Here is a 22,807-nt window from a genome sequence, read left to right on the forward strand (position 1 = left end):
TTTCAGACTGTGTAGCAAGTGCCAAACAATTTGTTTAAACACTTTTGTTCTTTCCCCTCAGTAACACTGGTAAAATTTATGTTGTGATAATTTTTGATTCAAGAGATTTAGTCTTCCTCCAAGCAAAGTTGAACGTAATTTGGAGGCAAACCAACAGAGCTATGAGCATTGCACAACAGAGATGTGTTTCATAGCAGTGATGGTGAACAAGTGTTCATAGCAGCCGGCCGAAGTGGCCGTGCGGTTCTAGGCGCTGCAGTCTGGAACCGCGAGACCGCTACGGTCGCAGGTTCGAATCCTGCCTCGGGCATGGATGTGTGTGATGTCCTTAGGTTAGTTAGGTTTAACTAGTTCTAAGTTCTAGGGACTAATGACCTCAGAAGTTGAGTCCCATAGTGCTCAGAGCCATTTGAACCATTTGTTCATAGCTGCTCAGGCGTGCATTTTACAGCCCTTGTTTACTGGACATTTCTTTTCTTATTTTCGTCCGTAATACCGCCTCTGAAGGGTGCCTACCAGACAATCGTAATATCAATGTCGGTACGTTTATTGCACTGTCACAGGTATCACAACGATTTTAGTTTATAACTTTCGAATTGTTCGGTTGCGGACCAGGGTCTCTTACCCCAAACTGATATATTTATCTATTTCCGTCATCCCTGAAAGTTTGTAACATTATCACGGAATCACTCTGTATATACACACATTACAGGCACTGGCGCCTATTACTTTGACATGCTGTAGCGTCGTTCGATGAAGTTTCTGGACATGGGTTTCTATCCTTATTTTGTTTCTCAAGGCAGCTTCTACATCCCGACGGAGTTTGTAGGTATATAATTTTGAAACGTCCTGCGTACACCATTTAATATAACAAATAATGTCAAACATCAATTAAAATTCAAAAAGGAAATGAAAAGTATTATTCCCTGTAAAAAATCAGGAACAGCACAACTAGCAAAATCTAACATCAAAACAAGAATGCAAACTAAAATGATTAAGTGTATTGATCACAAAATGGCATGAAAAGAAGCGAAGAGACTACGAGGATGACCGAGAACGAGATCTATAGACGATCATAAAAGGGACCTAAAATCTTTAAAGATTTCTAATTGAAGTTTGGTAAAATAGTGAAAGATCATCAGCAATAGTCTGACATACTCTGTTTTGCTTGATGTCATTATATTATTATTATTATTACTGATTTCATTGCTGTGGTGACTTTTTGCTTTATCGCCACTTCCCTAGAACTCTACAACTTGAGTAGTTTATCTGCTTGGTTCCATTCTTTTAATGTCTCAAAGAGTTTTATCCCGCATTTTTTCTTTGTGTACGAATAAAAGCACTCTGTCTTCAGGCCACGAGTGACCTACTGGGACCATCCGACCGCCGTGTCATCCTCGGTGGAGGATGCGGATAGGAGGGGCGTGGGGTCAGCACACCGCTCTCCCTGTCGTAAGATGGTATTCTTGACCGAAGCCGCTACTGTTCGGTCGAGTAGCACCTCAATTGACATCACGAGGCTGAGTGCACCTCGAAAAATGGCGACAGTGCATGGCGGCCTGGATGGTCACCCATCCAAGTGCCGACCACGCCCGACAGCGCTTAACTTCGGTGATCTCACGGGAACCGGTGTATACACTGCGGCAAGGCCGTTGTCTTATGTACGAATAAGTCTGCATAATCCTTCTTCTGTTTAATTTGGGTACAATAAGTCTCGATTACTTTCCATTCAGTGACTTTAATTTCGTCAAGCATCTGTTGCCATTTATTAATCTACATCTACATCTACATGATTACTCTGCAATTCACATTTAAGTGCTTGGCAGAGGGTTCATCAAACCACAATCGTACTATCTCCCTACCATTCCACTCCCGAACAGCGTGCGGGAAAAACGAACACCTAAACCTTTCTGTTCGAGCTCTGATTTCTCTTATTTTGATGATCATTCCTACCTATGTAGGTTGGGCTCAACAAAATATTTTCGCATTCGGAAGAGAAAGTTGGTGACTGAAATTTCGTAAATAGATCTCGCCGCGACGAAAAACTTCTTTGCTTTAATGACTTCCATCCCAACTCGCGTATCATATCTGCCACACTCTCTCCCCTATTACGTGATAATACAAAACGAGCTGCCCTTTTTTGCACCCTTTCGATGTCCTCCGTCAATCCCACCTGGTAAGGATCCCACACCGCGCAGCAATATTCTAACAGAGGACGAACGAGTGTAGTGTAAGCAGTCTCTTTAGTGGATTTGTTGCATCTTCTAAGTGTCCTGCCAATGAAACGCAACCTTTGGCTCGCCTTCCCCACAATATTATCTATGTGGTCTTTCCAACTGAAGTTGTTCGTAATTTTTACACCCAGGTACTTAGTTCAATTGACAGCCTTGAGAATTGTACTATTTATCGAGTAATCGAATTCCAACGGATTTCTTTTGGAACTCATGTGGATCACCTCACACTTTTCGTTATTTAGCGTCAACTGCCACCTGCCACACCATACAGCAATCTTTTCTAAATCGCTTTGCAACTGATACTGGTCTTCGGATGACCTTACTAGACGGTAAATTACAACATCGTCTGCGAACAACCTAGAACTGCTCAGATTGTCACCCAGGTCATTTATATAGATCAGGAACAGCAGAGGTCCCAGGACGCTTCCCTGGGGAACTCCTGATATCACTTCAGTTTTACTCGATGATTTGCCGTCGATTACTACGAACTGTGACCTTCCTGACAGGAAATCACGAATCCAGTCGCACAACTGTGACGATACCCATAGGCCCGCAGCTTGATTGGAAGTCGCTTGTGAGAAACGGTGTCAAAAGCCCTCCAGAAATCCAGAAATACGGAATCAACCTGACATCCCATGTCGATAGCGGCCATTACCTCGTGCGAATAAAGAGCTAGCTGCGTTGCACAAGAACGATGCTTTCTGAAACCATGCTGATTATGTATCAATAGATCGTTCCTTTCGAGGTGATTCATAATGTTTGAATATAGTATATGCTCCAAACCCCTACTGCAAACCGACGTCAATGTCGATGGATTACTCCTACTACCCTTCTTAAACACTGGTGCGACCTGCGCAATTTTCCAATCTACAGGTACAGATCTATCGGTGAGCGAGCGGTTGTATATGATTGCTAATTAGGGAGCTATTGTATCAGCGTAATCTGAAAGGAACCTAATCGGTATACAATCTGGACCTGAAGACTTGCCCGTATCAAGCGATTTTAGTTGCTTCGCAACCCCTAAGGTATCTACTTCTAAGAAACTCATGCTAGCAGCTGTTCGTGTTTCAAATTCTGCAATATTTCATTCGTCTTCCCTGGTGAAGGAATTTCGGAAAACTGCGTTCAATAACTCCGCTTTAGTGGCACAGTCGTCGGTAACAGTGCCATCGGCACTGCGCAGCGAAGGTATTGACTACGTCTTGCCGCTTGTGTACTTTACATACGACCAGAATTTCTTCGGATTTTCTACCAAATTTCGAGACAATGTGTCGTTGTGGACCCTATTAAAGGCATCTCGCATTGAAGTCCGTACCAAATTTTGCGCGTCTGTAAATTTTAACCAGTCTTCGGGATTTCGCGTTCTTCTGAACTTCGCATGCTTTTTCCGTTGCCTCTGCAACAGCGTTCGGACCTGTTTTGTGTACCATGGGGGATCAGTTCCATCTCTTACCAATTTATGAGGTATGAATCTCTCAATTGCTGTTGCTACTATATCTTTGAATTTGAGCCACATCTCGTCTACATTTGCATAGTCAGTTCGGAAGGAATGGAGATTGTCTCTTAGGAAGGCTTCTAGTGACACTTTATCCGCTTTTTTAAATAAAATTATTTTGCGTTTGTTTCTGGTGGGTTTGGAAGAAACGGTATTGAGCCTAGCTACAACGACCTTGTGATCACTAATTCCTGTATCAGTCATGATGCTCTCTATTAGCTCTGGATTGTTTGTAGCTAAGAGGTCAAGTGTGTTTTCGCAACCATTACAATTCGCGTGGGTTCGTGAACTAACTGCTCGAAATAATTTTCGGAGAAAGCATTTAGGACAATTTCGGAAGATGTTTTCTGCCTACCACCGGTTTTGAACAAGTATTTTTGCCAACATATCGAGGGAAGGTTGAAGTCCCCACCAACTATAACCGTATGAGTGGGGTATTTATTTGTTACGAGACTCAAATTTTCTCTGAACTGTTCAGCAACTATATCATCGGAGTCTGGGGGTCGGTAGAAGGAGCCAATTATTAACTTAGTTCGGCTGTTAAGTATAGCCTCCACCCATACCAATTCGCACGGAGTATCTACTTCGACTCCACTACAAGATAAACCACTACTGACAGACACAAACACTTCACCACCAATTCTGCCTAATCTATCTTTCCTGAACACCGTCTGAGAATTCGTAAAAATTTCTGCAGAACTTATTTCAGGCTTTAGCTAGCTTTCTGTACCTATAACGATTTCAGCTTCTGTGCTTTCTATTCTTGCTCTAAGAGTTCAAATAATACTCAGCATCTGTTATAAAGGTTTCTTATCTCCACGGTGGACTCACCGTAATCTGGATCACAGTACAGAGGAGTCTACCGAGTCTTGAGTGCTCTAAGGGAGGGGTGTGTTTGTGTTACAGGCTTTTATGTGGACGAGCTGTGCAGCGGGAGAGTGAATGGGCAAGCGCGGCCGTGCCTCATACAGGAGACGTCTGCCACAGCCAACGTGGATGGCTGCAACGCGATGGGCGCGGTCGTCGGCAACTTCTGCAACAACCTCGCCTTGAAGAAAGCCAGGGACTGCGGCGTCGGATACGTTTGCGCCAGGCGTAAGCCGCACAGTGAATTACTTCATACACTACTGGCCATTAAAACTGCTACACCACGAAGATGACGTGCTACAGACACAAACTTTAACCGGCAGGAAGAAGATGTTGTGATATGCAAATGGTTAGGTTTTCAGAGCATTCACACAAGGTTGGCACCGGTGGCGACACCTACAACGTGCTGACATGAGGGAAGTTTCCAACCAATTTCTCATACATAAACAGGAGTTGACTGGCGTTGCTTGGCGAAACGTTGTTGTGATGCGTCGTGTAAGGAGGAGAAATGCGTACCATCACGTTTCCGACTTTGATAGAGGTAGCCTATCGCGATTGCGGTTTATCGTACCGCGACATTGCTGCTCGCGTTGGTCGGGATCCAACGACTGTTTGCAGATTAAAGAATCGGTGGGTTCAGGAGGGTAATACGGAACGCCGTGCTGGATCCCAACGGCCTCGTATCACTAGCAGTCGAGATGACAGGCATCTTATCCGCATGGCTGTAACGGATCGTGCAGCCACGTCTCGATCCCCGAGTCAACAGATGGGGACGTTTGCAAGACAACAACCATCTGCACGAACAGTTCGCCGACGTTTGCAGCAGCATGGCGTATCAGCTCGGAGACCATGGCTGCGGTTACCCTTGACGCTGCGTCACAGAGAGGAGCGCCTGCGATGGTGTACTCAACGACGAACCTGGGCGCACGAATGGCAAAACGTAATTTTTTCGGATGAATCCAGGTTCTGTTTACAGCATCATGATGGTCGCATCCGTGTTTGGCGACATCGCGGTGAACGCACATTGGAAGCGTGTATTCGTCATCGCCATACTGGCGTATCACCCAGCGTGATGGTGTGGGGTGCCATTGGTTACACGTCTCGGTCACCTCTTGTTAGCATTGACGGCCCTTTGAACAGTGGACGTTACATTTCAGATGAGTTACGACCCGTGGCTCTACCCTTCATTCGATCTCTGCGAAACCCTACATTTCAGCAGGATAATGCACGACCCCATGTTGCAGTTCCTGTACGGGCCTTTCTGGATACAGAAAATGTTCGACTGCTGCCCTGGGCAGCACACCCTCTAGATCTCTCACCAATTGAAAACGTCTGGTCAATGGTGGCCTAGCAACTGGCTCGTCACAATACGCCAGTCACTACTCTTGACGAATAGTGGTAACGTGTTGTACCTGTACACGCCATCCAAGCTCTGTTTGACTCAACGGCCAGGCGTATCAAGGCCGTTATTACGGTGGTTGTTCTGGGTACTGATTTCTCAGGATCTATGCACCCAAATTGCGTGAAAATGTAACCACATGTCAGTTCTAGTATAATATATTTGTCCAATGACTACCCGTTTATCATCTGCATTTCTTCTTAGTGTAGCAACTTAAATGGCCAGTAGTGTATATAGGTATGTCATACCATGTTGCTTCAGCTCTATGCCAGCGTTCATCAATCTTAGTAGCATGCGGGTCTCTCGGCAATCCCCGAACAGGCGTATTCAGTGTGTCAGAGATCTGGAGAGTCGTCTAGCCACGGCAACAGTCTAGCACCCTCTGTATCGAGGCAGTCAGGACAGCACAGACAACATGCAGTCTTGCGTTATCTACTTGAAAGCTGTCACGGAGACCAGATAGAAGAACACAGTCACTCGCCTTAACAGGCCGGAAATGTAACGGCAGCTATCCAGATTATTGTCTTTGCGAACCAGAGGTGTGTGTTGTGCAGCCAACGGTACCCCATACCACCAAGTCAGGCGTTGGGCCCTTATTACATTGACAAATGCAGCCTGACGATGTTGGTTTTCCTCAGAGCCTTAACACTTACGTGTTCATTGCGACGTTGTATGCAGATCTGGGAATCATGTGAAAAGACGACATTGTGCCACTCCTCTGTTCAGTGTTGTCGTTATCCCCACCAACGTCTATGCGTCTCTCTCAGCTGCCGCGTCAAGGGAAGCCGTAACAGTGGTGCCATACTGACAGTCCGTGCTGCTCAGGGCATCACAGTAGTATGAAATGATAATTAAATCGACTCCCTAGGTGCAAACAGGCGTTGATAGACACCATTGGGGACGTGTTGAAAATGTGTGCCCGACCGGGACTCGAACCCGGGATCTCCTGCTTCCATGGCAGACACTCAATCCATCTGAGCCACTGAGGGCACAGAGGATAGTGCGTCTGCAGGGACTTATCCCTTGCACGCTCCCCGTGAGACCCACATTCTCAACATGTCCACACCACTACATTCGTAGTGTGCCTAATAGATATTTGCCCATCACACTCATTACTCCTGGCAAATTAATCTACCAAGTCCCGTACGAGTTGGGGCATAGCGAGTGCGTTTGCACAAGGTCAATGGCCCGGTAGCCATATTTTAACTACATATGAAGGTAGTATCTGTTCTCGAAAGAACAGATACCATTGATGACCGTGCAGCTTCTTTAGAATGAAATGATAATTAAATCGACACCTTAGGTGCAAACAGACATTGATATCCATAATTGGGTTCGAATCCCGGTCGGGCACACATTTGGAACCTGTCCCCAATGGTGTATATCAACGCCTGTTTGCAGCTACTGTGTCGATTTAATTATCATTTCATTCTAGAGAAGCTGCACGGTCATCAATGGTATCTGTTCTTCCGGGAACCGATACTACCTTCATATATAGTCATCACAGTATTGACCATGTGCATACTTGCCTTGCAGCATCAACCGCATTGGCAGACGCAAAATTCGTGGAGCGGCTGTACGATCTTGGACAGTCGAGTGAGCAGTATGTCTGTCGTCTTGGGTGATGTTGAGGTCGTTTATAGTGTTGAGTGTGACTGTTGTGAACTCTTGGATTCTACATAGTCCACTGATATTAATGTGGCCACCACCTTAGTTCGACGACAATAACCACTCATACATGGTGGGTGTCAGCACTAGCAGTGTTGGATATGTAAGGCATGTTGGGGAGACGGGTAAAACAGTGCAGCCATTGTAATGCGAGAATGGTGTGATTTACCTGATGTCCAAAAGGACATTATGATTGGCTTTAAGGCCAAGAGTAGAAGCATTTTAGAAACGGCTAAGTTTATAAACTGTTCGCATGCTACGGTGGTTACTGTACACCATGCATGGCAAAATGGCGCTATCCAAAACTGGTACCAGGGCAACTGCTCGATGGCAGTGGTGAATGAGGGCTGTGTAGATGTGTATGGGCAAACAGACATGATATTGTTGAGCAGCTGACCACTCAGGTGAAACAAGTGGCTGCCACCAGTGCCTTCTCAACGACTGTTCAGCGAACATTGTTGTGTATGGGCTTGGCAGCAGGTGCCTGGTTCATGCACCTGTGCTGACTGCTGTTCATCGGCAATAAAGGCTGGCATTTACACTCCAGCAGCATAGTTGGACGTCCAGTAAGTGGCGACAGGTGACCTTTTCAGATGAATCATCTTTTATGCTCCAATGAACATATGACCATTGGCGTGTACGGCCTGGAAAGTGTGAATGGAAACACTCTGCAAGAATCGTTGGAAGAGTCCAGGCTGGGTCATTCCCTGGGTGGTCTCATCATTGTAGAAGACACGGCGGATCAGCACCATCGTTGGGGACCATGCGCATCCCTAAACGCAGTTTGTTTTTACTCATAACGATGGCATCCACACCAAGACAATGCAATGTGTCATACAGCTTACAGTGTATCTGTTGGGTTTGTAGAGCACCAGGTTGAGTTTACCGTACTCTCCTGGCCACCTGACTCCCCAGATATAAAACCAATCCAGAATCTGTGGGACCACCTCTATAAGACTGTTCGTGGCTTGGATCCCCAACTGAGAAACCTAGCGCAGCTGGCCACGACACTGGATTCAGCATGGCTCCACCTCCATTTCGGTATCTTCCAGAACCTCAATGACTGTCATCCTGTACGTCTCGTAGCGGTCCACGCTGCAAAAATTGGTTATTCAGGCTTTTGGCAGATGATCGCTTTAATGTGACTGGGAAGTTTATTTTCTCATTACAGTCGCTGAATCCCGCCCAACTCGAACAGCAATATTGCAGAATGACAAACCATGTTTTGGCTGAGGCTACAATCCTGCCACTGTTGAATTCTGACGTATGATGGTAGACGTTTCTCTTTCTTACACTATGAATAACACGATGTTTCCACAAACAAGTAACATTCTACACTCATGCTCATAAATTAAGGATCATTGCAGAAAATGGTGCCAACAACGTGGCACTACACAAAACTGGCGCTAATAGTAGGCACATAGGGAACACACACGACACAGATCTGTAAGTCCACGGTATTGGTGATAAGTTGAGAAAACCGTCCCGAAATACATGAGCTACAAAACGCCACTCTTTCCTGCTCATGTTCCCCGACATCAGTATGGGATATGATCGCCATGCACACGTACACTGGCCGCACAACGGGTTGTCATACTCTGGATCAGGTGGTCGAGCAGCTGCTGAGGTATAGCCTCCCATTCTTGCACCAGTGCTTGTCGGAGCTCCCGAAGTGTCCTAGGGGTTTGGAGACGTGCAGCGATACGTCGACCGAGAGCATCCCAGACATGCTCGACGGGGTTTAGGTCAGGAGAACAAGTAGGTCACTCCATTCGCCTGATATCTTCTGTTTCAAGGTACTCCTCCACAATGTCAGCTCGGTGGGGCCGTGCGTTATCATCCATTAGGAGGAAGGTGGGACCCACTTCACCCCTGAAAAGGCGGACATACTGGTGCAAAATGACGTCCCGATACACCTGACCAGTCACAGTTCCTCTGTCAAAGACATGCAGGGGTGTATGTGCACCAATCATAATCCCACCCCACATCATCAAACCACAACCACCATACAGGTCCCTTTCAAGGACATTAAGGGGTTGGTATCTGGTTCCTGGTTCACGCCTAATGAAAACCTGGCGAGAATCACTGTTCAGACTATACCTGGACTCGTGTGTGAACATAACCTGGGACTACTGTTCCAATGACCATGTACCGTGTTCTTGACACCAGGTTTTACGAGCTCTCCTATGACCAGGGGTCAGTGGAACACACCTTGCAGGTCTTCGGGAAAATAAACCGTGTCTGCTCATTCCTTTGTAGACTTTGTCTGGAGACAACTGTTCCAGTGGCTGCAGTAAGGTCCAGAGCAACCTGGAGTACTCCATGGCCGTCTGCGGGCACTGATGGTGAGATATCGGTCTTGTCGTGGTGTTGTACACTGTTGTGGACGTCCCGTACTTTAGCGCCTGGATACGTTTCCTGTCTGCTGGAATCTTTGCCACAATCTTGAGATCACACTTTGTGGCACACGGAGGTCCCATTCTGCGACCTGCTGTGTTTGACCAGCTTCCAGTCGCCCTAGTATTCTACCCCTCATAACGTCATCAGTATGTGTTCTTTGAGCCATTTTCAACACACAGTCACCATTAGCATGTCTGAAAACGTCTGCACGCTTAATCGCTGCACCGTACTCTGACATGCACCAACACACCTCTGCGTATGTGGACTGCTGTCAGCGCCACCGTGCGACGACCGCAGTTCAGATGCACTGCATGGTCATACCCCGAGGTGATTTAAACCCGCAAACTACCCACCAGAGCGTTGTTTCACCATGTATCAGCATTATCCTTAATTTATGAACATGAATGTAGTGTGACTTATGAATGAGAATCCCGCTGCTTAGTACATCCTTATACACATAATGTAGATGGCCTTACTCTTACCAATTTTGCAGTTGATATGAAACGCTAATCACCTGCATATCGAAGCATGTAGTACACTCCAGGCCAATGTTACCTTTGTTGCGTGTCATCTTTAAGGTGTTGCAATATTTACGTTCAGCAGTATAGGTGGATGTAGATGTAGAACGAAGAACTGATGCACTCACCACGAGGCCTCTTGATAGTACTCTAGCAGAACCTGAAATCGTCGCTAAGATATAATCTGGTTCTACTCTGTCTCAGATCAGTATATCCTTTTAAAATACTAGTGTTGTCAGCTGCTACGGTGGACGGTTGTCAATGGCTAGAGCTATTATGAAATGCAATGAAAAGACACAATGTGCGCTGGAATTACTGACTCAATACGTGCCCACAGTTGTGAGTAATCTTCTGTATAATAACTTACCGGTACGCATACATTCTAACCTGACTGAAACCACAGTAGAAAAAACTCAAACCTCAGTACTAACTACAGATTACCTGATACTCTGACTAATGTATGTCTGGAGTACTGTGTGATACAGCAAGACATAACAGTACTCTGCTGATCACGCTGACAAGGCAGCGATGCAAAGATTTTATTCACATCGGTAACGATTCTTCTTTAAGCCCCTCCCATGAACAATAGTTCACCACTCAGATTGAATTTTCACTCTGCAGCGTTGTGTGTGCTGATTAAAACTATATACTGGACCAGGGACCAGAACTCGGGTCCTTTGCCTTTTGCAGGCAAGTACTCTACTCACTGAGCTACCCAGACAGACTCATGGGCTTTCCTCACAGCTTTATTTCCACCAGCTCCTCGCCACCTATCTTCCAAACTCCACGTAAGTTCTCCTGCGAAACTTGCGGCTCCAGCAGTCATTGAAGAAATCATATTGCGGAGAAATGACTTAGCCACAGTCTGGAGGATGTTTACACAGTTTTAATCTGCCAGGAAGTTTCGTATCAGCCCACACTCCGCTGCAGAGAGAAAATTTAGTCTGAAAACATCTCACTACAGTCGTTATATCCCGCTCAACAGCAGAAGGGAAAGGTCCCGGGTTCAAATCCCAGTGTGACAAACGTTTTAAACTGCTTGAAAAATTCAAGTGTTCACAACTCGGAAAGCACGCGTCATTGTTGTTTCTCTTTCCTCGAAGTGTACTGTCTGGAATGCAATATCCGCATTAGGCTGTCTGCTGCAGGAAGGGCAGGGCCAAAGGGAGATTGAACATCATTTGTGTTGTGAACTCTCTCTCTATTTTAACAGAACAAACTAAGATTCATTAAACATCTACTGGAAAAACACCTCCAGTGGTACTGACTACTAAGAAATAATAATTTACAATCATAAAACTGTAGCAGATTCATTAATAGCAAATAGATTAAACGAAACAATAAAAGAGCTAAACATTTCTTCTCGAAAGAAACTTCAAGATTTACAATCCAAAATAGAAGTATAGTTCGCAAGTAAGCACCACTTAAGAAAATTACTATACTGCCAGATAGCAGAGGTGTACAGGGCACGCAAGAGAAATAATGAGACAAAACTGATGTTAAATATTGCGTCCTTGATGGCACAAATAGTCACTGAGGACCTTCATGAAATTAACATATCTTAAGGCTCTTAGTCTTTGGCCAGTTCAAAAACCAGTATTGCATACGAGGAGTAAGATTAATAAACATTCAGTTGGCCGAGCAACACTTACATAAACACATGCATGTAAACAAATCTAGTAATTACTCAGTTGGCAAATTATCCAGTTAACAGTTCATCAATTTACGTGAGATGGAAATAAAAAGAAAATTAAAAGCAGACCTGCAGTAGGCGCGCAGTGATTAAGACACAAGTACATGCATCGACGTGCTGTACAACCCTGTCTTGACAAGGCGTAGTGGGCTCTGGAAGATTAAGTGTTGCAGGTCCACCTGCACCCGGCTAGCGTCGGTAGAGCGTAGACTTGGCTTCACTTTCGGTCGCTCCACCTGCTCTATCTGTTATGGTAGGTTTGTCAGTAACGTCGATAGGGTGCTGGCTGCATGGTCTGGATCGGCAACGACTAAGATAATTAGAAGTCGTTGGTACAAAATAATGTATATTGTACTTAACTGGTTGTACAGGATTCTTCTTGGCTGCATACATATAATTATAAAAAGATAGCTATTGAGGCCTTACTTACGCCGTACGTTACTAAGCGCGTTGTTAGAGGTTGCTTCCTATCAGTTGAAGCCTATGCTACTCTACTATTTGACGTCCCGAGGAAGAGTGGACGCGAGCTCTCTAGATACTTGATACAGGCCGCAGAGCGGCGCTAGCGGCGCTGGTCGAACTCGCGCGTCCAACGATACTAATACGGACCGCGGTCGATAACTGCAATCCATAACAAGTGTGGTATCGAACGTTGATACCACACTATCAACCAGGCGAGTTCACCTAAAAGAAACACAAATTGTAGCCTATTTAACAGATAAATACAGAAACTAGTACAGGAATTGTGCCAGACCTCACAAGACATACTAGTACATAATTTTTCAATGAGTTAACCGAGTCAAAATAATGAAACTTGTAAGTTGGCGAAAATCTAAACAGAGTTCCTAATACAGTTATCGAGCAGGAAGTTCGACTGCCAATTACAAACTGTACCAAAATCGCGCTATGTGGGGGAGGGGCTAACAAGTACATGTCTAATAAAATGAAACTTGTACCATACAAAGACAGAACTGCTGCAGTATAGTACTGAAGGTAACTGCAATAAATACGCAGTAAGACAATAAAAATGACACTTATTTTCAAAGGCAATAATTACACTGAACACTCTGCGATTTATGATGGTCCCCTGGACATTACAAACGGTGGGAGATGTTTCTAACACTATGTGCGATCGCCAAGGACAGCAATACATGCTCCCAACGTGCTACAGTGATGACCACGAGGCTGGTAACGAGTTCCTATTGTAGTGCGTTCCATTCCTCCACCAATGTGATTGACAACTGCTGTATGGTCGCTTGTGCTTGTGAACGTCCTACAGTTCGTCTCTCCTATGCATCCCACACATGCTCGATGGAATTTAAATCGGTGGGAACGGACAGGCTAGTCCATTCACCGAACATTTATTCCAAGAACTCATGTCCAAGCAGAAATAAGTATAGGAAAACCAAATTATTCATCTATAACGCACTTATAAAACCAGTTATAATGCGTCTGTGTTAAATGTAGACTCTTACAAAATAAAGATGAGGATGGCTCAGATTACTCGAGAGGAAAGTACTATATAAAGAATTTGACATTTGTCCCATTTAGGGTTATAGATGTTAGGAATTTCAGATATTTCTGGATAAAGAGCCTAGAATAACCAATCAGTACCGCTTGGCTTTTGGACTGGCTGCGCCTTAGCCTTACATCCTGCACCCATTTTGACAGGGTCAGTAGTGAGATATTTCATAGTTGAAGTCATGTTTATTGGTTTTGCACTTAGATACAACTGTAGATCACCAGTGTACATGCGATTTGCTATACGACAAAACTGATGACACAGTATTGACATACAATGGGAAGAGTATAGGACTTAATACCGAACCTTGGAGAGCGGCTGTTATGAGCTGTCTCCATTATGACTTTGTGGTGTCAGACATGATGCACCGCTTGCGAGACGTCAGGTATTAGCGAAACCTTTGCATTACACTTTGCAAGAAATTTAAGCTGCTGTTCTTGGCGAGTAAAATGTCGAAGTCGACAGTGTCAAAGGCTTTGCTGAATTCCGAGAAGCACATGATAGTCGCCTCTTGTGCAAACTTCAGGTCTTCTGTTACCTTTATTTAGGCAGATGTAAGCCATCACGCAGGACAATGCTGGAAATTCCTGCGTATGGCGAGAGGGGAGAACACGTAATGCACCCAGTAACATTTTCAGTGGTGCATTCGTCCCTGATTCCATTTTTATGCATAACAATGAGCGACAACCTCTAACTTCACAGGTGGAGGAGCTCTTGAATGTTATGACTGGACTGTCCATTACCACACCTAAGCCCCATCAGGCACATGTGGGAGGTGTGGGCACAAGTATTTCAACACATTCCCAAGCACCAACAGTAGTAGGGCAAAGGAGGTGTGAGTACAATTTGTTAGTGCAGGTTGCCTACATCAGGGGCAAGTATACATTCAGGGGCAAACCTATTGTTCTTTTTTGACTGACAGGCCCTTAAACAATTGTTCTGCTAGAAGGAATATGACCTCCTGGGGATAATCTGTCCTTAACCTATTGTTCTGCTAAGAGGTTATAACCCCCTGGGGATAATCCATCGTTCCAAGAAACCCCCACATCTCATCCCCCATCCCCCACCTCATCTCTCCTCTTGGAACTCCCCTTGCCAATACAAGCAGACTTTTGGTATCAATTTGATTGACTAATCAATTAAATTGATGAATTAATTAACTCCTCCACCTTGAGGAAACCCACCCAGCTCTTCCCCTTCCTTTCTTCACATGAAAATTGGCTGGACTCAGTTGAATGGCATTTGGCGAGAAATTGATTGCATTGTATGGGATATTGTTTAAACAATTTCTGGTAGACAAGGCAATGTGTGGAATATTGTTTATGCAAACAATTTGTATGGCACAAGGAGTGTTTGGAATGTAGATTATTTATTCATTTAAAGAAATTGCTGAGAAATCGATAGCAGTGTATGGTATTCTGTTTATTTAAACATTTTGAGGGGAACAAGGCAGGCTGACCGCTTCACCAGGCTGCACCACACACCAATGTCCAAGAGACAGCATTATGTCCACTCGGACCCCTTGACTGACAGACCAGATGTCACGTTCATTCCTGAAGAAAAGTATCAGATGACAGCAATCCTTTGATATTGGTACCAGAGAAACTGAGAAATATTCCCTCACTTGATTATATTGATTGGCTAATTAATTAAATTGGTACCCTTTGTGTGGGACAGTTTCTCCTTGCCTCCTATTGGTGTATACTACAATTTAAATATTTGGTGAGATTTGATGCTGCAACCACCCAGTTTCCAAACCCTACTGGATTTGTTTTACCCTGCCTCGTATCGGTGGATACTGATACAGTTAGGTCATTTGGTAGGAAGTCCATTACGTTGGAGGCAGCTGAAAATTTCAAATTTCAGTTCAGTTGCGTACTATGTCCTTAAACAATCTGCAGAGGGGTTGAACTGGTGTGTGTGCTCGCAGTACCACTATTGGAAACAATAAATTGATCAATCGGGAAATTGGATTTTGTAACTGGATGTTTAAAGCACTATATAACGTCTAAGTTGGTTCCCTCCGCAACATTCGGAGGGAGGACGAAGGGCCTACTGTATGATGGTCCGTGCGGCTCCCGCCGTCGGAGATTCGAGTCCTCCATTGGGCATGCGTGTGTGTGTTGTCCATAGCGTGAGTTAGTTTACGTTAGATTAAGTAGTATGTAGGTTTAGGGACCGATGACCTAAGTAGTTTGGTCTCGTAAGGCCTTACCACAAATTTTCCATGATAGGATAGAGACAACAACAACAACAAATACCTGTGCAAGACAGAGTCCACTGTGATGTATCAAGAAGTACTAAACGTGACACACTTATACCATGATCCAATCTGTAGCAGCAGTAGTTGTCACTGCTAGATGTCAGAGATCGCTACTAGATAAGAACTTGATGTCGCAATTGGGTTTTTAAAGCTTATTGAATTCCTAAATTGGTTCTATTTGCTACCTTCGGAAGGAGGAGGGGGAGCAAGTATCTACTGTGTGATAGAACAGAGTCAACAACAGCAGAAAATATCACTGCAAGATAGTGTCCCTTGCGATTTTTTGAGAAGCACTAAGCATGAGACACCTAAGCCACAATCCAGTCCATAGAGTCGTTGTCGTGGCTAGATGTCTAAGATCGCTGGAACACTCGCACATCCTATGCGCTATATACTGACGTCCCCATGCAGCATGGCAATCCCCTCGTATGCTGCCAGCGCCAATGCTCAGAATTCAGTGACTGCAGCCAGAGTTGTGGACGGATGTGTATGCCAGAGTGCACTGTCCTCGGCCATGAAGGGCATCAGGCAATGATTAGAGTGGTAGGAATTCGGATGTTATCAATACGTCCAGCGCGAACACCCATTATTTTGAATCACCTCTCACACAACATACACTTCCACCTCTATCCCCACTTCCACAGCACACTGATCACTTCGCTAGCCCCCACTAATGCAGACGAGCAGACAAGCCGGGACATTATTTGTACCTAACCGCCCATCACAGGCTGAGCTAATCGGTTACTTCTTGCTGCCAACTCCTTGTGACCACCCTTGTAGCCAACTGTGTCGCACTGAGAAACAAATAGCTGCGTCTTGGATGTATACAGCAGTTCCAACCAGTTCCACCCCAATATAGACTCCACCAGTTTAAAAGATCCACTTTACCCAACCTGTTGACGATACACCTCGAATTTCTCACGCAAAATGTAGATTTCTCCCTTTTATACGAGTTATTTTCGAAGACAGTAGACACGCTTTTTCGCATCGCTAAATATCGTCATTTGTTGTCAAAGTCCGGTAATGATATGGCATCGGCTACATTTCCTCTAAGTATTTTCTCATCAGGCAGGAAAAAAAAATTCTAATCTGTTACGTTATGCATCACAGGACTAGAATATGAAACTCATTTTTGGCTCATAATGGAGTACTAAGATCCTTACTGTCACAGGACAGATCCTCACTTCAGAACTCTCTCTTAAGATAACCAAATGTCTCGCCACATACGAAGCCTCTTAACGTAACAGCTCAGAGAAGTTGTAGATATCAGGTTTATAATATATATCACTATATAAATTCAATAAAACATATGATTTTATTACGATGTTTGTTTCTCACTGTGCAGATGGAAGATCGAAATTTCGTCAAAAGTTATCGCTGAAACGAAAAAACGCCCCTGTTTACCGCTCCAAGTAAAAAATCATATCTGTTGTATCCTAGCCAACGCTTCCACTCGCCATGTGGCATGGCATTGATATCAGATTTACAGGCTAATTAATTAAATTCATCATAAGAGTCACTTTTCATGGTGAGTAATTTTCTTTCAGGTGCCGAATTACATTCAACAGCTAACTCAACTGGGAATCCCTGAGGGGAAGACGATGTTCTTTTCAAGGAACACTATTGACAACCGACATTTGAAACTGAGTGCAGAAGGATTCTACCGCCGGCAATATACATTTTGCATAAGGACCACCCTATTAAAAACATGATCATAACCATTATGTCACTGTCACTGTGCATGCAGTCTTGGTTCTACAGACACACACGAGATTCGCTGATAGGGTTACGCTTTCTGGTAGAAATGCTGTCTGCGATCTGGAATGAAGTCTACTCATTCAGCCACACACTTGCTTTGGATCCTATGGAGACGCCTTTTAATTATTACAGCCACTGGTGAATCATATTAGTGCCACTCTCATATCTCGAAACGAGTCACCTTTTTCGAACCTATCTGCTAAGGATCCCATACAGAAAAATTCCAGTGTGGTTTTTTAGACAGTCCCTATGCATCTTGTAACTGTTGCCCATTCACTGCCCTGCTCTTCCTACAATTTTGTTCATGTGATCATTCGAATTTAAGATGGAACCGAATGGATGACAGCACTATATCTAAGAGATTCTGCATAGCATGGAGAAACAAGGTAAGCTAATGTGGCAAGGCTGTGTTTTGACCACTCAATGGAAATGGGAACATGTTGTCATAGCTCAGCCAATTCTGTACAGTGTGTAACGCCTGCGCCAAACGAAGCTTTCTCCTACAACATGAGGTAGTAGAAAAGACAATAAGAGGAGTTGCGGTGGTGTTTCTTATCAGGAAAAGTAGGAAGACGCCACATCATACAGGATCTGGAAGAAGAATGAGGATTTTCCTACTGCATTGAGGTGTGTCTCCAAACTACATACAGGTTCTGCAGTCTGATGGAGATACGTGTCTCTCAGGGTGCATACATGACTGTGGCCCAAACACTCTCACCCTCCTTGTTATTTTGCACCATACAACAGAGAAAAACTACGAAATATAAAAGCTCTGCTAACGTCACTCGGTTGAGAACTCGATAAGATATTACCACACCCACGTCTTCTGATATATCAGGAAATAAATACCATCTGGGAGGTGGAGTTGACCATATGTGGTGATACCACTAAATATACAAGTACTGGTCCACTGTAGCAGGTGGTTAGTGATTGAAGTCGCGTCCACAGACCAGTGTAAAGTTTCGTCACCTATACTTTTGGAGGCCCATACCCCGCAGGCTATCAGTTGCAAGAGAGGGCCCCTGCTTTGTTCTTTCATAAGCAGTCTGATGCACTTTTTTTTTTTTTTTTTGCTGTAACACATCCAAGCAGTATATTATTACAGTTTTGTAAAACTTCGTACATTTCGTTTTTCCGTCATGACTTTGAGGTCTTGTCAGATGCTAAACTAACATTAACACATCTTGATCCATTGACTCTCACACAAAACTGAACATTGCACGGTGTTACGTACGCTGCACCTCCCACAGTATAGAGTATGACTGAAATTAAATACGAAGGTGGTGTTTCTTACTGACAAAAAAATGTGGAAGATATCTCAGTATATGGAAACTGCAAAAGTTTGCGGCATTGTGAGGCACTTCCAAACAGCTACCCAAAGGTGATTTATGACCTCTACCTTTAAACTCATCTTCCAAACTGACATGATAGCAGTTGTCTAGAACTTCCATTTCCTCATAATGTGCTCATGTAAATGTCCACTGTTGTGATGCAAGCTGCCCCAGATGGTGCTGCTTCCACCAAGACTCTCTCTCCATCTCAAACAGCAGATGTCAGTCAACCCTTATGTGGTAATCAACAGCATATGAGCGGACTGGCAATGACACCGCCAATATAGGGTGATGTACTGTAATAAGCACCACAGTTGATTGCGTGATCAGTTTTAGCAAATTGACCAGTTTTTCTGTAATTTTAACTCCCTCCCATGCTTCCCACTTTGTATATCATCGCCAAACCACCCCCCCTGCCTACTTTCCGAGTACCATATACTTGATTGTGAATGTTGATAGATGACTGTGCAGTACGTTCATTCATGGCTATTTCTCGAACACTTACACTAAAGTATACCACAAAACGTCCTATATTGATCTACATATTTCTAACACTTCGATCATAGTGTGCAATTTACGATTACATTGCCCATCTCTCCTGTGCAGGCGTGAGTCACAGAGCACTCTCGCATTTTTAGGATAAAGTTGCAGACTGAAAGCTCTTCCCGCATTGTCTTTCACGAACCATCCACACAACACTGACCTCGATTTAATTTGTTGCTGATCAGAAGTAAAAGGGTACTCTATCCGCAGCTATCTTACTCACGGCATCCGTCCAAGTGCACAAGATCTCACCAGATGCGTACGTGTCGAAGAGGTTAGCACCCCTTATCCGTGTAGGGTCTATAGTAGATATGAGAGTATTGTGGTGATGTAACAGATGGTTATGAAGAAAAGAAGTGTGGTTTATCCATGATGGAGCTCCAGACGGACGCAGTTTGAAACATTTTACGTAAATCAACTGTGTTATCAAATCTGAAGAATTGTTCTTGTGTTTGGGGTCAGTACCATGAAGGTGTTGGTAAGAGAAAAATGATCGTGGAACATAAACACATGCACTCCCTAGGCTACACAGTTCTGCCCTTAAACACACCGTAATGCTAGAGTGGTGAGATTTCCGACCTATTAGCCTCGCATAGTGCAACGCCGTTAATATCCGAAAGTAAGAAATATATTTCTAGTGCATGACATACATTTTCAGTGCAACTTTCTCTACGGTAAACTAAGGTGACAAATTCTAAAGTGATAAAACTACTACTTTACATACCAAAGAAAACATCGGTTCTTTGTAATATAAGCACTGCATAGCTCTACAGAGGTGCATGATACTTGCTGTTTACGAAGTTCAAGCCAGATTACGGTTCAGTCCTATGAAATGATCGCCGGCAGCCGAAACTGCATGCAAAGAAACACTGACATCTTACAAGGAAATAAATACCACGATCAGTAGCCAGAGGAGATGTAACAGTCTTATCGCAGTTCACCACCAGCACTGATAGCCGTCGCCTTGCAAACAGAAGTCGTGGTCCGGTGTTAGGTTGTATTACTCATGTACAGGATAATATTGTCATTCCCCTAGACGAATCGTCTCTAGAAAGCCTTCTCTTCCGCTATTAAGTTGTGTGTATGTAGCCTCAGTCTACTCTCCTTCTGCAGAGCATACAATTTTATTGACTTTGCTCAGTTCTTATTCCACGGTATTTTTCTCCAATTTTATGTATTCACAGTCAATTTCCGTATTTTTGCCATGTTTTCGCTATTTTAGGTATTTCATAAAATCTCCCTATATTTTTATGTATCTCACATCGATTTTTCGTAATTGTGTCAGGTTTTCCTCGATTTTTAACGATTTTACGACTTTTTCTAATTTTTTCACCGTTTTCCATATGTATATGGTCATATTGCTGACAATCCCCTTGTACTGTTTGATTTTCTGCGAGAATATTAGCGCATGTTATACACCAACCTACTAAAAAGTCCTAAGACCAGCCCTCTCCCCAATGATTCACATGCATGCATTTTGGGTAGGACGAAAATGAAAAGTGTAGTAACAGTGGCTTCGTAGCTATATGAAGCTGAAAACTCGATTTATCTCCAAGATGCGACAGAGAAATGGAGTACTTTGCATTCATCTTCCTTTGTGTAGAGGAGAGTACAAAAACAGATGTTCCATCGATGGACATTTTTCACCACACATGAGTTGGAAGTCCGCTGATGACTGTGGTATGGAGAGGTTTGCTGTTACCAATCACAGGTAGACAGTGCTCTAAGTCACACACAGAACACACAATTTTATACGAGTCGACCGCAAGTTATACCACACAATTAATACACTCCAAGAGAACAAAGCAAAAAAACGGTTAAATGTGTGATAAATTACCTTAAGCAACATCTTCTCTCTAGAATGCGTCATCAATTTACCATTAAATCATAACTCATTACAATCCCTCTCAACCAATCGCTTCATCTACTTTCTACCACCCTTTAACGAAGATCTATTTCAGTTTAGAGGCATATGGCTCTCTTTTCCAGGAAAGCTTTAAGGATGGCAGTCAACCTGCGTGTATGACTATTACCTCAATATAAATATAGTAAAATGTTGTTAAAAAACCGTACAGAAGCCGTTTGAGGTATTTGTTAGCTGACACCGCATGGTTGCGATTAGTGGAGAGTGCAGAGACGCACATTGTAAATACTGATTCTTAGGGTTTAAAACACCTAAACAGTCCTGTACAGGGCGAAATACGCGGTCCATTCTGTAGTTGTATATTACAGTCACCCCAGCTGATAATACTTGGCTCTTTAGCTAAGAATACTTCATAAAAATTTATAAGGCGGTTTCCGATATCTTTGGGGTCACACCGGGGCTTGTGATCCGACATATATAAATTTATTAGTCTACATTCGGTAGTATCCACGTTAAACATTCTGTTCCAACCGTTTTATCGCTCTCGACGAAAAATGACTGTTTCCCTGCTTCCTGGTGCTTCCATGTCAACTTTTTCCTGTATTCCTCTTAGTGTCGCATATTCGTTCCCATGAACAAGAATTTTCCAGCATCAAGCAAATGACGTGCAAGTAGTTCCTCATTTCTCTCAATTTCCCCCAATTTTGACGTATTTTCCCTCAATTTATACGTATTTCCAGTCATTTTTCGTAATTTTATCGATTTTATGTTACTTCTGCCCGTGCGATCATGACGTCTCTTCTCGCCACGTATTCTAAAATTGCTTGTATTTGTAGTACAGTTGCCAACACCTAACGCAGATGCACTATTTTCCTGGTCGGACAGCGTACTATAGCACTGTACTCGAATGTATCCACTCACCTGCAACCACGTATTCTACAGTTGCAGTGCGTTTGCTCTGTTTTCTGTACGTGTGTGTCTGTACTTGTGTCATAGATGGCTGCCATAACTAAGAGTAGACCCGAGTTGGATCCGCCACGGGCTATATCCAGAGCAATGTTCGGATGCAGATCCAGAGCATGCCACGTCCGGGATAGAGTTTGAAGGTGGGTCCACCACACGCTACGTCCGAAGATGTGTTCTGTATCTGAAGTTGAATCCACCAGCGGGAGGACTGAGTTATGGGAGCCATCTGCGACACATGAACAGATACACACACACACACACACACACAAACACACACACACAGAAA

At 44.0% G+C, this 22,807-nt stretch overlaps 1 protein-coding gene across 1 annotated transcript in view; it reads left to right on the top strand.

Moving 5' to 3' along the window:
• The window catches only part of LOC126088301 (ureidoglycolate dehydrogenase (NAD(+))-like), a 98,213-nt gene that overhangs the window by 17,093 nt on the left and 58,313 nt on the right, over positions 1-22,807 (top strand). Inside the window, exon 2 of the mRNA XM_049906432.1 lies at positions 4,636-4,824. Within this exon, the coding sequence (XP_049762389.1) occupies positions 4,636-4,824 (189 nt within the window). The remainder of the gene's footprint in view (positions 1-4,635; positions 4,825-22,807) is intronic.

Source organism: Schistocerca cancellata, chromosome 6, assembly GCF_023864275.1.
Source record: "Schistocerca cancellata isolate TAMUIC-IGC-003103 chromosome 6, iqSchCanc2.1, whole genome shotgun sequence".
Classification (NCBI taxonomy): domain Eukaryota; kingdom Metazoa; phylum Arthropoda; class Insecta; order Orthoptera; family Acrididae; genus Schistocerca; species Schistocerca cancellata.